Raw genomic sequence first — 15,535 nt, 5'->3', positions numbered from 1 at the left:
AATGACCTTCTGAGAGTGCAGTGCCCTCTGGTGGCCAGAGGAGAAGCCTCATATCACACCCAGGAATGACCTTCTGAGAGTACAGTGCCCTCTGGTGGCCAGAGGAGGAGCCCCATATCACACCCAGGAATGACCTTCTGAGAGTACAGTGCCCTCTGCAGGGCAGAGGAGGAGGAGCCTCATATCACACCCAGGAATGACCTTTTGAGAGTACAGTGCCCTCTGGTGGCCAGAGGGGGAGCCTCATATCACACCCAGGAATGACCTTCTGAGAGTGCAGTGCCGTCTGGTGGCCAGAGGAGAAGCCTCATATCACACCCAGGAATGACCTTCTGAGATTACAGTGCCCTCTGGTGGCCAGAGGAGGAGGAGCCTCATATCACATCCAGGAATGACCTTCTGAGAGTACGGTGCCCTCTGTTGGCCAGAGGAGAAGCCTCATATCACACCCAGGAATGACCTTCTGAGAGTGCAGTGCCCTCTGGTGGCCAGAGGAGAAGCCTCATATCACACCCAGGAATGACCTTCTGAGAGTACAGTGCCCTCTGGTGGCCAGAGGAGGAGGAGCCTCATATCACACCCAGGAATGACCTTTTGAGAGTACAGTGCCCTCTGGTGGCCAGAGGGGGAGCCTCATATCACACCCAGGAATGACCTTCTGAGAGTACAGTGCCCTCTGGTGGCCAGAGGAGGAGGAGCCTCATATCACACCCAGGAATGACCTTCTGAGAGTGCAGTGCCCTCTGGTGGCCAGAGGGGGAGCCTCATATCACACCCAGGAATGACCTTCTGAGAGTGCAGTGCCGTCTGGTGGCCAGAGGGGGAGCCTCATATCACATCCAGGAATGACCTTCTGAGAGTACAGTGCCCTCTGGTGACCAGAGGATGAGCCTCATATCACACCCAGGAATGACCTTCTGAGAGTACAGTGCCCTCTGGTGGCCAGAGGGAGAGCATCATATCACACCCAAGAATGACCTTCTGAGAGTACAGTGCCCTCTGCTGTCCAGAGGAGGAGCCTCATATCACACCCAGGAATGACCTTCTGAGAGTGCAGTGCCCTCTGCTGGCCAGAGGAGGAGGAGCCTCATATCACACCCAGGAATGACCTTCTGAGAGTGCAGTGCCCTCTGGTGGCCAGAGGAGGAGGAGCCTCAAATCACACCCAGGAATGACCTTTTGAGTGTACAGTGCCCTCTGGTGGCCAGAGGAGGAGCCTCATATCACACCCAGGAATGACCTTCTGAGAGTACAGTGCCCTCTGGTGGCCAGAGGAGGAGGAGCCTCAAATCACACCCAGGAATGACCTTTTAAGTGTACAGTGCCCTCTGGTGGCCAGAGGGGGAGCCTCATATCACACCCAGGAATCACCTTCTGAGAGTACAGTGCCCTCTGGTGGCCAGAGGAGGAGCCTCATATCACACCCAGGAATGACCTTCTGAGAGTACAGTGCCCTCTGGTGGCCAGAGGGGGAGCCTCATATCACACCCAGGAATCACCTTCTGAGAGTACAGTGCCCTCTGGTAACTAGAGGAGGAGGAGCCTCATATCACACCCAGGAATGACCTTCTGAGAGTGCAGTGCCCTCTGCTGGCCAGAGGAGGAGGAGCCTCATATCACACCCAGGAATGACCTTCTGAGAGTGCAATGCCCTCTAGTGGCCAGAGTAGGAGGAGGAGCCTCATATCACACCCAGGAATGACCTTCTGAGAGTACAGTGCCCTCTGGTGGCCAGAGGGGGAGCCTCATATCACACCCAGGAATGATCTTCTGATAGTGCAGTGCCCTCTGGTGGCCAGAGGAGGAGGAGCCTCATATCTCACCCAGGAATGACCTTCTGAGAGTACAGTGCCCTCTGGTGGCCAGAGGAGGAGGAGCCTCATATCACACCCAGGAATGACCTTCTGAGAGTGCAGTGCCCTCTGGTGGCCAGAGGAGAAGCCTCATATCACACCCAGGAATGACCTTCTGAGAGTACAGTGCCCTCTGGTGGCCAGAGGAGGAGGAGCCTCATATCACACCCAGGAATGACCTTTTGAGAGTACAGTGCCCTCTGGTGGCCAGAGGAGGAGCCTCATATCACACCCAGGAATGACCTTCTGAGAGTACAGTGCCCTCTGGTGACCAGAGGAGGAGGAGCCTCATATCACACCCAGGAATGACCTTCTGAGAGTGCAGTGCCCTCTGGTGGCCAGAGGAGAAGCCTCATATCACACCCAGGAATGACCTTCTGAGAGTACAGTGCCCTCTGATGGCCAGAGGAGGAGGAGCCTCATATCACACCCAGGAATGACCTTCTGAGAGTACAGTGCCCTCTGGTGGCCAGAGGAGAAGCCTCATATCACACCCAGGAATGACCTTCTGAGAGTACAGTGCCCTCTGGTAACTAGAGGAGGAGGAGCCTCATATCACACCCAGGAATGACCTTTTGAGAGTACAGTGCCCTCTGGTGACCAGAGGAGGAGCCTCATATCACACCCAGGAATGACCTTCTGAGAGTACAGTGCCCTCTGGTAACTAGAGGAGGAGGAGCCTCATATCACACCCAGGAATGACCTTTTGAGAGTACAGTGCCCTCTGGTGGCCAGAGGGAGAGCCTCATATCACACCCAAGAATGACCTTCTGAGAGTACAGTGCCCTCTGCTGTCCAGAGGAGGAGGAGCCTCATATCACACCCAGCAATGACCTTCTGAGAGTACAGTGCCCTCTGGTGGCCAGAGGAGGAGGAGCCTCATATCACACCCAGGAATGACCTTTTGAGTGTACAGTGCCCTCTGGTGGCCAGAGGAGGAGCCTCATATCACACCCAAGAATGACCTTCTGAGAGTACAGTGCCCTCTGCTGTCCAGAGGAGGAGCCTCATATCACACCCAGGAATGACCTTCTGAGAGTGCAGTGTCCTCTGCTGGCCAGAGGAGGAGGAGCCTCACATCACACCCAGGAATGACCTTCTGAGAGTACAGTGCCCTCTGGTGGCCAGAGGAGGAGGAGCCTCATATCACACCCAGGAATCACCTTCTGAGAGTACAGTGCCCTCTGGTAACTAGAGGAGGAGGAGCCTCATATCACACCCAGGAATGACCTTCTGAGAGTACAGTGCCCTCTGGTGGCCAGAGGAGGAGCCTCATATCACACCCAGGAATGAACTTCTGAGAGCGCAGTGCCCTCTGCTGGCCAGAGGAGGAGGAGCCTCATATCACACCCAGGAATGACCTTCTGAGAGTGCAGTGACCTCTGGTGGCCAGAGGAGGAGGAGGAGCCTCATATCACACCAAGGAATGACCTTCTGAGAGTACAGTGCCCTCTGGTGGCCAGAGGAGGAGCCTCATATCACACCCAGGAATGACCTTCTGAGAGTGCAGTGTCCTCTGCTGGCCAGAGGAGGAGGAGCCTCACATCACACCCAGGAATGACCTTCTGAGAGTACAGTGCCCTCTGGTGGCCAGAGGAGGAGGAGCCTCATATCACACCCAGGAATCACCTTCTGAGAGTACAGTGCCCTCTGGTAACTAGAGGAGGAGGAGCCTCATATCACACCCAGGAATGACCTTCTGAGAGTACAGTGCCCTCTGGTGGCCAGAGGAGGAGCCTCATATCACACCCAGGAATGAACTTCTGAGAGCGCAGTGCCCTCTGCTGGCCAGGGGAGGAGGAGCCTCATATCACACCCAGGAATGACCTTCTGAGAGTGCAGTGACCTCTGGTGGCCAGAGGAGGAGGAGGAGCCTCATATCACACCCAGGAATGACCTTCTGAGAGTGCAGTGCCCTCTGTTGACCAGAGGAGGAGTCTCATATCACACCCAGGAATGACCTTCTGAGAGTGCAGTGACCTCTGGTGGCCAGAGGAGGAGGAGGAGCCTCATATCACACCCAGGAATGACCTTCTGAGAGTACAGTGCCCTCTGGTGGCCAGAGGAGGAGGAGCCTCATATCACACCCAGGAATGACCTTCTGAGAGTACAGTGCCCTCTGTTGACCAGAGGAGGAGTCTCATATCACACCCAGGAATGATCTTCTGAGAGTGCAGTGCCCTCTGTTGACCAGAGGAGGAGTCTCATATCACTCCCAGGAATGACCTTCTGAGAGTACAGTGCCCTCTGCTGGCCAGAGGAGGAGGAGCCTCATATCACACCCAGGAATGACCTTCTGAGAGTACAGTGCCCTCTGCTGGCCAGAGGAGGAGGAGCCTCATATCACACCCAGGAATGACCTTCTGAGAGTACAGTGCCCTCTGCTGGCCAGAGGAGGAGGAGCCTCATATCACACCCAGGAATGACCTTCTGAGAGTGCAGTGCCCTCTGCTGGCCAGAGGAGGAGGAGCCTCATATCACACCCAGGAATGACCTTCTGAGAGTACAGTGCCCTCTGCTGGCCAGAGGAGGAGGAGCCTCATATCACACCCAGGAATGACCTTCTGAGAGTGCAGTGCCCTCTGCTGGCCAGAGGAGGAGGAGCCTCATATCACACCCAGGAATGACCTTCTGAGAGTACAGTGCCCTCTGCTGGCCAGAGGAGGAGGAGCCTCATATCACACCCAGGAATGACCTTCTGAGAGTGCAGTGCCCTCTGCTGGCCAGAGGAGGAGGAGCCTCATATCACACCCAGGAATGACCTTCTGAGAGTACAGTGCCCTCTGGTGGCCAGAGGGGGAGCCTCATATCACACCCAGGAATGATCTTCTGAGAGTGCAGTGCCCTCTGGTGGCCAGAGGAGGAGGAGCCTCATATCTCACCCAGGAATGACCTTCTGAGAGTACAGTGCCCTCTAGTGGCCAGAGGAGGAGGAGCCTCATATCACACCCAGGAATGACATTCTGAGAGTATAGTGCCCTCTGGTGGCCAGAGGAGGAGCCTCATATCACACCCAGGAATGACCTTCCGAGAGTACAGTGCCCTCTGGTGACGAGAGGAGGAGCCTCATATCACACCCAGGAATGACCTTCTGAGAGTACAGTGCCCTCTGGTGGCCAGATGAGAAGCCTCATATCACACCCAGGAATGATCTTCCGAGAGTACAGTGCCCTCTGGTGACGAGAGGAGGAGCCTCATATCACACCCAGGAATGACCTTCTGAGAGTACGGTGCCCTCTGCTGGCCAGATGAGGAGGAGCCTCATATCACACCCAGGAATGACCTTCTGAGAGTACAGTGCCCTCTGGTGGCCAGAGGAGGAGCCTCATATCACACCCAGGAATGACCTTCTGAGAGTGCAGTGCCGTCTGGTGGCCAGAGGGGGAGCCTCATATCACATCCAGGAATGACCTTCTGAGAGTACGGTGCCCTCTGGTGGCCAGAGGAGGAGGCGGAGCCTCACATCACACCCAGGAATGACCTTCTGAGAGTGCAGTGCCCTCTGGTGGCCAGAGGAGAAGGAGCCTCATATCACACCCAGGAATGACCTTCTGAGAGTGCAGTGCCCTCTGGTGGCCAGAGGAGAAGGAGCCTCATATCACACCCAGGAATGACCTTCTGAGAGTGCAGTGCCCTCTGGTGGCCAGAGGAGAAGCCTCATATCACACCCAGGAATGACCTTCTGAGAGCGCAGTGCCCTCTGCTGGCCAGAGGAGGAGGAGCCTCATATCACACCCAGGAATGACCTTCTGAGAGTGCAGTGACCTCTGGTGGCCAGAGGAGGAGGAGCCTCATATCACACCAAGGAATGACCTTCTGAGAGTACAGTGCCCTCTGGTGGCCAGAGGAGGAGGAGCCTCATATCACACCCAGGAATGAACTTCTGAGAGTGCAGTGACCTCTGGTGGCCAGAGGAGGAGGAGCCTTATATCATACCAAGGAATGACCTTCTGAGAGTACAGTGCCCTCTGGTGGCCAGAGGAGGAGGAGCCTCATATCACACCCAGGAATGACCTTCTGAGAGTACGGTGCCCTCTGGTGGCCAGAGGGGGAGCCTCATATCACACCCAGGAATGACCTTCTGAGAGTGCAGTGCCCTCTGGTGGCCAGAGGAGGAGGAGGAGCATCATATCACACCCAGGTATGACCTTCTGAGAGTACAGTGCCCTCTGGTGACCAGAGGAGGTGGAGCCTCATATCACACCCAGGAATGACCTTCTGAGAGTACAGTGCCCTCTGGTGGCCAGAGGGGGAGCCTCATATCACACCCAGGAATGATCTTCTGAGAGTGCAGTGCCCTTTGTTGACCAGAGGAGGAGGAGCCTCATATCACACCCAGGAATGACCTTCTGAGAGTACAGTGCCCTCTGCTGGCCAGTGGAGGAGGAGCCTCATATCACACCCAGGAATGACCTTCTGAGAGTACAGTGCCCTCTGGTGGCCAGATGGGGAGCCTCATATCACACCCAGGAATGATCTTCTGAGAGTGCAGTGCCCTCTGGTGGCCAGAGGAGGAGGAGCCTCATATCTCACCCAGGAATGACCTTCTGAGAGTACAGTGCCCTCTGCTGGCCAGAGGAGGAGGAGCCTCATATCACACCCAGGAATGACCTTCTGAGAGTGCAGTGCCCTCTGCTGGCCAGAGGAGGAGGAGCCTCATATCACACCCAGGAATGACCTTCTGAGAGTGCAGTGCCCTCTGGTGGCCAGAGGAGGAGGAGCCTTATATCTCACCCAGGAATGACCTTCTGAGAGTACAGTGCCCTCTAGTGGCCAGAGGAGGAGGAGCCTCATATCACACCCAGGAATGACATTCTGAGAGTATAGTGCCCTCTGGTGGCCAGAGGAGAAGCCTCATATCACACCCAGGAATGACCTTCTCAGAGTACAGTGCCCTCTGGTGACGGGAGGAGGAGCCTCATATCACACCCAGGAATGACCTTCTGAGAGTACGGTGCCCTCTGCTGGCCAGATGAGGAGGAGCCTCATATCACACCCAGGAATGACCTTCTGAGAGTGCAGTGCCGTCTGGTGGCCAGAGGGGGAGCCTCATATCACATCCAGGAATGACCTTCTGAGAGTACGGTGCCCTCTGGTGGCCAGAGGAGGAGGCGGAGCCTCACATCACACCCAGGAATGACCTTCTGAGAGTGCAGTGCCCTCTGGTGACGAGAGGAGGAGCCTCATATCACACCTAGGAATGATCTTCTGAGAGTACAGTGCCCTCTGGTGGCCAGAGGAGGAGGAGGAGCCTCATATCACACCCAGGAATCACCTTCTGAGAGTGCAGTGCCCTCTGGTGGCCAGAGGAGGAGGAGGAGCCTCATATCACACCCAGGAATGAACTTCTGAGAGTGCAGTGACCTCTGGTGGCCAGAGGAGGAGGAGCCTTATATCATACCAAGGAATGACCTTCTGAGAGTACAGTGCCCTCTGGTGGCCAGAGGAGGAGGAGCCTCATATCACACCCAGGAATGACCTTCTGAGAGTACGGTGCCCTCTGGTGGCCAGAGGGGGAGCCTCATATCACACCCAGGAATGACCTTCTGAGAGTGCAGTGCCCTCTGGTGGCCAGAGGAGGAGGAGGAGCATCATATCACACCCAGGTATGACCTTCTGAGAGTACAGTGCCCTCTGGTGACCAGAGGAGGTGGAGCCTCATATCACACCCAGGAATGACCTTCTGAGAGTACAGTGCCCTCTGGTGGCCAGAGGGGGAGCCTCATATCACACCCAGGAATGATCTTCTGAGAGTGCAGTGCCCTTTGTTGACCAGAGGAGGAGGAGCCTCATATCACACCCAGGAATGACCTTCTGAGAGTACAGTGCCCTCTGCTGGCCAGTGGAGGAGGAGCCTCATATCACACCCAGGAATGACCTTCTGAGAGTACAGTGCCCTCTGGTGGCCAGATGGGGAGCCTCATATCACACCCAGGAATGATCTTCTGAGAGTGCAGTGCCCTCTGGTGGCCAGAGGAGGAGGAGCCTCATATCTCACCCAGGAATGACCTTCTGAGAGTACAGTGCCCTCTGCTGGCCAGAGGAGGAGGAGCCTCATATCACACCCAGGAATGACCTTCTGAGAGTGCAGTGCCCTCTGCTGGCCAGAGGAGGAGGAGCCTCATATCACACCCAGGAATGACCTTCTGAGAGTGCAGTGCCCTCTGCTGGCCAGAGGAGGAGGAGCCTCATATCACACCCAGGAATGACCTTCTGAGAGTGCAGTGCCCTCTGGTGGCCAGAGGAGGAGGAGCCTTATATCTCACCCAGGAATGACCTTCTGAGAGTACAGTGCCCTCTAGTGGCCAGAGGAGGAGGAGCCTCATATCACACCCAGGAATGACATTCTGAGAGTATAGTGCCCTCTGGTGGCCAGAGGAGAAGCCTCATATCACACCCAGGAATGACCTTCTCAGAGTACAGTGCCCTCTGGTGACGGGAGGAGGAGCCTCATATCACACCCAGGAATGACCTTCTGAGAGTACGGTGCCCTCTGCTGGCCAGATGAGGAGGAGCCTCATATCACACCCAGGAATGACCTTCTGAGAGTGCAGTGCCGTCTGGTGGCCAGAGGGGGAGCCTCATATCACATCCAGGAATGACCTTCTGAGAGTACGGTGCCCTCTGGTGGCCAGAGGAGGAGGCGGAGCCTCACATCACACCCAGGAATGACCTTCTGAGAGTGCAGTGCCCTCTGGTGACGAGAGGAGGAGCCTCATATCACACCTAGGAATGATCTTCTGAGAGTACAGTGCCCTCTGGTGGCCAGAGGAGGAGGAGGAGCCTCATATCACACCCAGGAATCACCTTCTGAGAGTGCAGTGCCCTCTGGTGGCCAGAGGAGGAGGAGGAGCCTCATATCACACCCAGGAATCACCTTCTGAGAGTGCAGTGCCCTCTGGTGGCCAGAGGAGGAGGAGGAGCCTCATATCACACCCAGGAATGACCTTCTGAGAGTGCAGTGCCCTCTGGTGGCCAGAGGAGAAGCCTCATATTACACCCAGGAATGACCTTCTGAGAGTGCAGTGCCCTCTGGTGGCCAGAGGAGGAGCCTCATATCACACCCAGGAATGACCTTTTGAGAGTACAGTTCCCTCTGGTGGCCAGAGGGAGAGCCTCATATCACACCCAAGAATGACCTTCTGAGAGTACAGTGCCCTCTGCTGTCCAGAGGAGGAGCCTCATGTCACACCCAGGAATGACCTTCTGAGAGTACAGTGCCCTCTGGTGGCCAGAGGAGGAGCCTCATATCACACCCAGGAATGACCTTTTGAGTGTACAGTGCCCTCTGGTGGCCAGAGGAGGAGCCTCATATCACACCCAGGAATGACCTTCTGAGAGTACAGTGCCCTCTGGTGACGCGAGGAGGAGCCTCATATCACACCCAGGAATGAACTTCTGAGAGTGCAGTGCCCTCTGGTGGCCAGAGGAGGAGCCTCATATCACACCCAGGAATGACCTTCTGAGAGTACAGTGCCCTCTGGTGGCGCGAGGAGGAGCCTCATATCACACCCAGGAAAGACTTTCTGAGAGTACAGTGCCCTCTGGTGGCCAGAGGAGGAGCCTCATATCACATCCAGGAATGCCCTTTGAGAGTGCAGTGCCATCTGGTGGCCAGAGAAGGAGGAGGAGCCTCATATCACACCCAGGAATGACCTTCTGAGAGTGCAGTGCCCTCTGGTGGCCAGAGGAGAAGCCTCATATCACACCCAGGAATGACCTTCTGAGAGTACAGTGCCCTCTGCTGGCTAGAGGAGGAGGAGCCTCATGTCACACCCAGGAATGACCTTCTGAGAGTACAGTGCCCTCTGGTGGCCAGAGGAGGAGCCTCATATCACACCCAGGAATGACCTTCTGAGAGTACAGTGCCCTCTGGTGGCCAGGGGGGAGCCTCATATCACACCCAGGAATGACCTTCTGAGAGTACGGTGCCCTCTGGTGGCCAGAGGAGTAGGAGCCTCATATCACACCCAGGAATGACCTTCTGAGAGTACAGTGCCCTCTGGTGGCCAGGGGGAGCCTCATATCACACCCAGGAATGACCTTCTGAGAGTACGGTGCCCTCTGGTGGCCAGAGGAGGAGGTGTCAGGTGTGACAGACAGTCATCCTGGATCCAACTTTAGAAGGTCTATGCGTTTAGTTCAAGCACCTTCTTGATTTTTGCATCTCTGTTATGGAGTGATCTCCTTCTCCCTCTAGGACCCAGCAGTTACCTTCACCTTCTGCTGCTAATAACACACCTGTGCTGGAGGTTTAAATACATTTAATTACTGCTGCTTGGTTCTGGTGTTATCTCATTCTTTCCTCAGTCTTGGAATTTCTAGCAGTCGGCTTGTGTCTTCCCTGAGGACCCTTGGAGGATTGCTGGCATGACATCTCGGTTGTCTTCTCAAGCTAAGTGTTTTCCCCCCCATCCTTCTTCCCTCTCTGTCTTTAGTTTTAGTGGGTCTGCTGAGTTGTTACCTCGTCCCCTCCCTATGTAGGGCCTATTTCTAGGGTCAGGCAGGGATTAGGTTCCTGCTCGGCGATAGGTGCAGAACCTATATAGGGATGCTTAGGGCAGACAGGGTGATTTTAGATCTGCCTAAGGGTCTCCAATCCCCCCTTTCCTAATGTTTGGGCTCCCCCTTGCCTATTCCCGTTGTGCACTTACTTATCCTTCCCACAGCGTGACAGGAGGAGCCTCATATCACACACAGGAATGACCTTCTGAGTACAGTGCCCTCTGATGGCCAGAGGAGGAGGCTCTCCCTATCGTACCCAGGAATGACCATCTGTGAGTACATCACCCACTGCTGACCAGAGGAGGAACCCCATATCACACCCAGTAATGACATTCTCTTGAGCAAATTGTCCTCTGATGTACGGTGGCAGAGGAGCCTCATATAGCACCCAGAAATGGCCTTCTGAGATTACATCACCCTCTTGTGTCCGAAGAAGGAGCGGCATATCGCACCCAGGAAAGACCTTCTGTGAGTACATCACCCACTGGTGGCAGGAGGAGGAGCCCCATTCCACATCCAGGAATGACCTGAGCATACAGTGCCTTTTGGTGGCTGGAGTAAGAGTCTACTATCGCACCCAGGAATGACCTTCTGTGAATACATCACCCTCTGGTACCTGGAGGAGACTCATATCGTACTCAGTAATGACCTGAGAGTATATCACCCACTGTTGGTTGGAGAAGAAGCCTCATATAACAGTTAGGAATGACCTTCTGTGAGTACAGTGTCCTCTGTTAACTGGAGGAGTAGAAGCCTCATATCACTCTCAGGAATTATGACAGTGCCTTCTGGTGGCTGGAGCACGAGAAGCCTCTTATCACACACAGGAATGACCTTCTGTGAGTACATCACCCTTGTGGAGATATGAGGGTCAGTGGGTGCTCTCGTCCATTGACCAGGCTGTCTTTAGAAAGACCGCATGGACCAGGGCTCATTCCACTGACTCCCCACTTTCCTTTCCTGTGGACATAATACTACTCAGGCAAGACAAGAAGAGGGTAAAACAGTGTGGTAATACTTTGTTGAACAAACAACAACATATACTACAGTCCCAGTAAGTACGGTTCTTAAGATTGTGCAAATTACAGTCTCACCCATCCGCTGACTCGCTAGAATTTGGGCATCTGCAAGTTTGGGGCTTCCAGGGCCGAATAACCCCACAATGGCTTGCTGGTTTTGTTAGGCACCCACAGAGAGGAAGTAACAACAAGCTTAGGAAGCTGACAAACTGTTCAAGTACGTGGCCAGGTGACTGGATGGTCCCAACCTGTCTTCTCCAAACATCTTCACATGTTCAGTGATGGTCAATGGATCAGATCTGTATTCCTCCAGCTGGGGCCTTGGTCCCTTAAGCTGATTTCCTGTAGAGTGTCTCAAATCTGTATCTCCTGTTGGAGCCATGGTGTTCTGACTGCTGATCTGTAGAGTCTCCCTATAGAAGGATAAAGGTCCCTTTTTTAACCCACATTTGTCCTTCAGGCGGGCATCCACGGGTCAGGTCAGGGGGAAGGTGGGATGAGGTCAACTTTCATTGTTTGAGTATTTAATCAATCTGCACAGTTTGTCCTTCATTGTTTGCAGGTCAATAAGCTACATGGACTTATACAATGGGTAATCAACATATTGGCAAACATCGATTATTCAATGACCCTGCGTCCCTGTCCTCCAAGAAAAAGCACAATAAACTGTAGGAGCTGATATAAGAGATAAACAGCAGCCATTCAACAATTCACAAACATCAATGAAATCTACAACAGTCAATGTTCAGACTCCTAAAAACAATAGTATTTGTCTCTTGACCTACTTGAAAAATATATCTGGCTTAATTAACAATAAATGCTGTGTCATCACATACGCCCCCATCTTAATCAGCCAGATGTGATAGGATTCCGATCATCCTTCTCCTGGTCCCGGGCTTTATGTGGGTAACTCTTTACACAATAGATGAGATTCAAACTCGTATCCATTGCATCCACACAAGGCGTCCTCTGCATCCCATGGTTCCTGGAAGCTGATGAAGGCTATAAGTGTGGCACCCCCTCCCCCACAATTCTTCACCTCAATGGTACGGTTCCACCCATACCAATGAAACAACTCCTCCAGCTCCTTCTCACGCTTAAGGCTTTGGGTCCCAATGCGACCAACAACTCCTGGGTTTGGGCTACTTGGGATTGGGTATTTGATTTCAAACTGCCACTGGATCCTTGATTTGGCAGGCAGTTCAATTCCACTTGATCAAACTCCTCATCCTCCATGACGTTCTGGGTATCCCAAAGGACCAATTCCTGTATCAAATCTGACTGTCAGTGGGCCTGTAGTCGATTCGACAAAGCTGGAACAACTCTTGTAGTTCCCGTTTCCTGTTGAGGCTGTATATCCACTCCGGTCCTCTTCTCTAGGCCAAGCTGGTGGGTTTGGACATAGTGGGTCCAAAACCTGCTATGTATGTCATACATATGGTCTGCTGGGATAATCTGCCTCCCTGGTTGTGGAGCCCTTGGACAGTATCTACAAACACCAGTCCCCATGAGCTCTCCCGGATCCACCAGGTTGAGTAGTATCCGACTGTTGCCACCAAGTGTAGAGACACGAGGGTCAGTGGGTGCTCTCTTCCTCTTGCCCAGATCTCTTTAGAAAGACCGCATGGATCAGGGCTCATCCCAATGAACGCCTGCTCACCTTCGCTATGGGCATGCTACTACTCAGACAACACAGTTTAAGTATAAAGAAGTGTGGCAATACTTTATTGAACCACCAACAGACAATAACGTATAGAACAGTCCCCACAAAATACCCAAGATGGTGCAAGAGTCTCACCCTTTCGCTGGCTCACCATCATTAGAGCAGTTGCAACTTTGGAGATTGCAGGGCCAACAACCCCCAACAATGGCACCTTGCATTTGGTGGGTAAACACAGAGAGGAGGTAACAGCAAGCTTAGGAAGCTGACAGGCCATTGAGGTACGTGGCCAGGTGACCTGATTGTCCAAACCCGGCTTCTCTGAATGTCTCAATTGGTCCAGGTGATTGGATGAGCCTATCCTGGCTTCTCCAAACATCTCCATGGGTTCAGTGATGGTTAATTGATCAGATCTGTATTCCTCCAGCTGGGGCCGTGGTCCTTAAGCTAACGTCCTGTAGAGTGTCTCAAATCTGTATTCCTCCAGTTGGAGCCATGGTGTCCTGGTTGCGGTTCTATTGAATCTTTCTGCAGAAGGCTAAGGCTATGTGCCCACGTTAGCGTTTAAAACCTGACACAAAACCGGACTCCTTCCCAGAGAACGCATGTTTTATTTCCATGCTTTTTTTGCACAAAAAACGCGCGGTTTTGATGCATTTTTTTCCGCGCGTCTTCTGGACGCATAGGAAATAGCTAAAAACGCGGACTTATGCGGAAAATAATGAACATGCTGCGTTTTTAGCCGCTAAGCGTTTCCTATGCGGAAAAAAAGGCATCAATTGGCACAAAAAGGCCCAAATGCATTAAAATGAATGGGATGCTTATTTTAAGTGTTTGTGAAGCATCTGATCCGGCACAAACGCTTCAAAAATGCTTAAAAAAATGCAACATGGGCACACAGCCTCAATGTACTTTTTTATACCCACATCTGTCCTCAAAGCCATCATCTACAGGTCAGTGGGGAGGTGGGATATGGTCATTCGCACCTTTCCCAGCCTCTTTACACCATCTGAGAAACAATGATAAGGACAGAAAAATCAATAATAGATCAATCAATGGGGATACAGTATCATGTTATCAGCAGCATAACTGCAGTTTACACCGGCGATGTGCTGCTGAGAACAATGATTTTTGTTCTGACATAGACAATCCAATCTCTCTATGAATAGGCAGCATTTTGCTTGTTTAGTATAATACACCCCATAGCCCTCCACATAGTATAATGCACCTCACAATCCTCCATATTGGATAATGCACACCCCATAGCCCTCCACATAGTATAATGTGCTTCATTGTCCTCCATATAGTATAATACACTCCCCATAGCACTTTATACAGTATAATACACTACCTACTCATCCCCCATATAATATAATACACTCCCCATAGTCCTCCATATAGTATAATGTGCCCCATAATCCTCCTTATGGTATAATATGCTTCACTGTCCACCGTATAGTATAATACACTCCCCATAGCCCTCCATACAGTATAATGGCAGGCACGGTACCGTATAGGGAACGTGCCTCTGACTGCGGAGCCCCCTAGGAGAAAGCTTGAAGGAATCTGTGCAGTGCCCAATTCCCCCCTCCCACTACTCCCCAGGTGATGCCATAATTGGGACGCCCAACTGACCAATGGGAAGAAAGAAGAAGGGGCATCCTGCCACACCCTCAGGGGTTAAATTCAGGTGACCGGGGTCAGTGCCTTCCTCCTTCTCCCCGGCTGACCCTTGGAAGCTGTTGTGGCCCTGGAGCCCCCTGCGGACGTGTCGGATTTCCCTGGTGGAGGCCCTGTGGCGGAGAGCAGCACAGGGAGGTGAGCACTGGCTTCAAGCACTTATTTTTAGCCTCGGGGCTTGCCTCCCTGTGCCCTCTCCTGGCCCCCTGTCCATGCATGCTGTTGTAACTGGTGTGCTTCTCTGACCCCCCTAGACCTCTTCCTTGCCTCTTCCAGGGTGGCCTTCCTGCCAGGAGGTGACTTCCCATCCCGGGGCCCCATGTCTCCTCACCTGTCCTGTCCCTGTGCCCTTGCCCCACGCAGCCTGTCCACGCTGACGGCCCCTCTTCGGTCGGTGATCCGGTGGCTGTGCATCCGGTGCGGGGGCGGACATTCTGCATGATGCCCCCATCCCCCAAAGCGGCCCCGTCGTCCGCACGCTCCTGGGTTGCAGGCCCAGACCACTGCCGACCCCTCCCACTTCTGGCGCGTCACCACGAGACCCCACCCACATCCCCGCATCACTTCCTGTGCCTGTCCAGCACCATTCCTCATGCAGGCATAACTGCACTGCCTGCAGGGGGGACGGGGGACAGGGCAGAGGACTCTATACTGATGCAGAACGCACTGATTGGTCCAACATGACTGATGAGCGTTGTGGCGAACAGCAGACCGCTGCCACCAAATTGTGACGGACAGCGCAGCCTGTGCCACCAATACGTCACAATCCCACCACTGCCACGGGTATGTCAGCGGACGGAGGGATGCGACACACTGCT

General features: G+C 53.6%; 1 protein-coding gene across 1 annotated transcript in view; it reads right to left on the bottom strand.

Moving 5' to 3' along the window:
- LOC141077868 (uncharacterized) overlaps window positions 1-12,613 on the bottom strand; it is a 254,898-nt gene extending 242,285 nt beyond the window's left edge. Inside the window, exon 1 of the mRNA XM_073564594.1 lies at window positions 12,473-12,613. Within this exon, the coding sequence (XP_073420695.1) occupies window positions 12,473-12,613 (141 nt within the window). The remainder of the gene's footprint in view (window positions 1-12,472) is intronic.
- Window positions 12,614-15,535: the final 2,922 nt, after the last annotated feature.

This window comes from Dendrobates tinctorius, unplaced genomic scaffold (assembly GCF_039654945.1).
Source record: "Dendrobates tinctorius isolate UK_male_01 unplaced genomic scaffold, ASM3965494v1 ptg000464l, whole genome shotgun sequence".
Taxonomy (NCBI): domain Eukaryota; kingdom Metazoa; phylum Chordata; class Amphibia; order Anura; family Dendrobatidae; genus Dendrobates; species Dendrobates tinctorius.
This window is presented reverse-complemented; position numbering and strand designations above follow the sequence as displayed.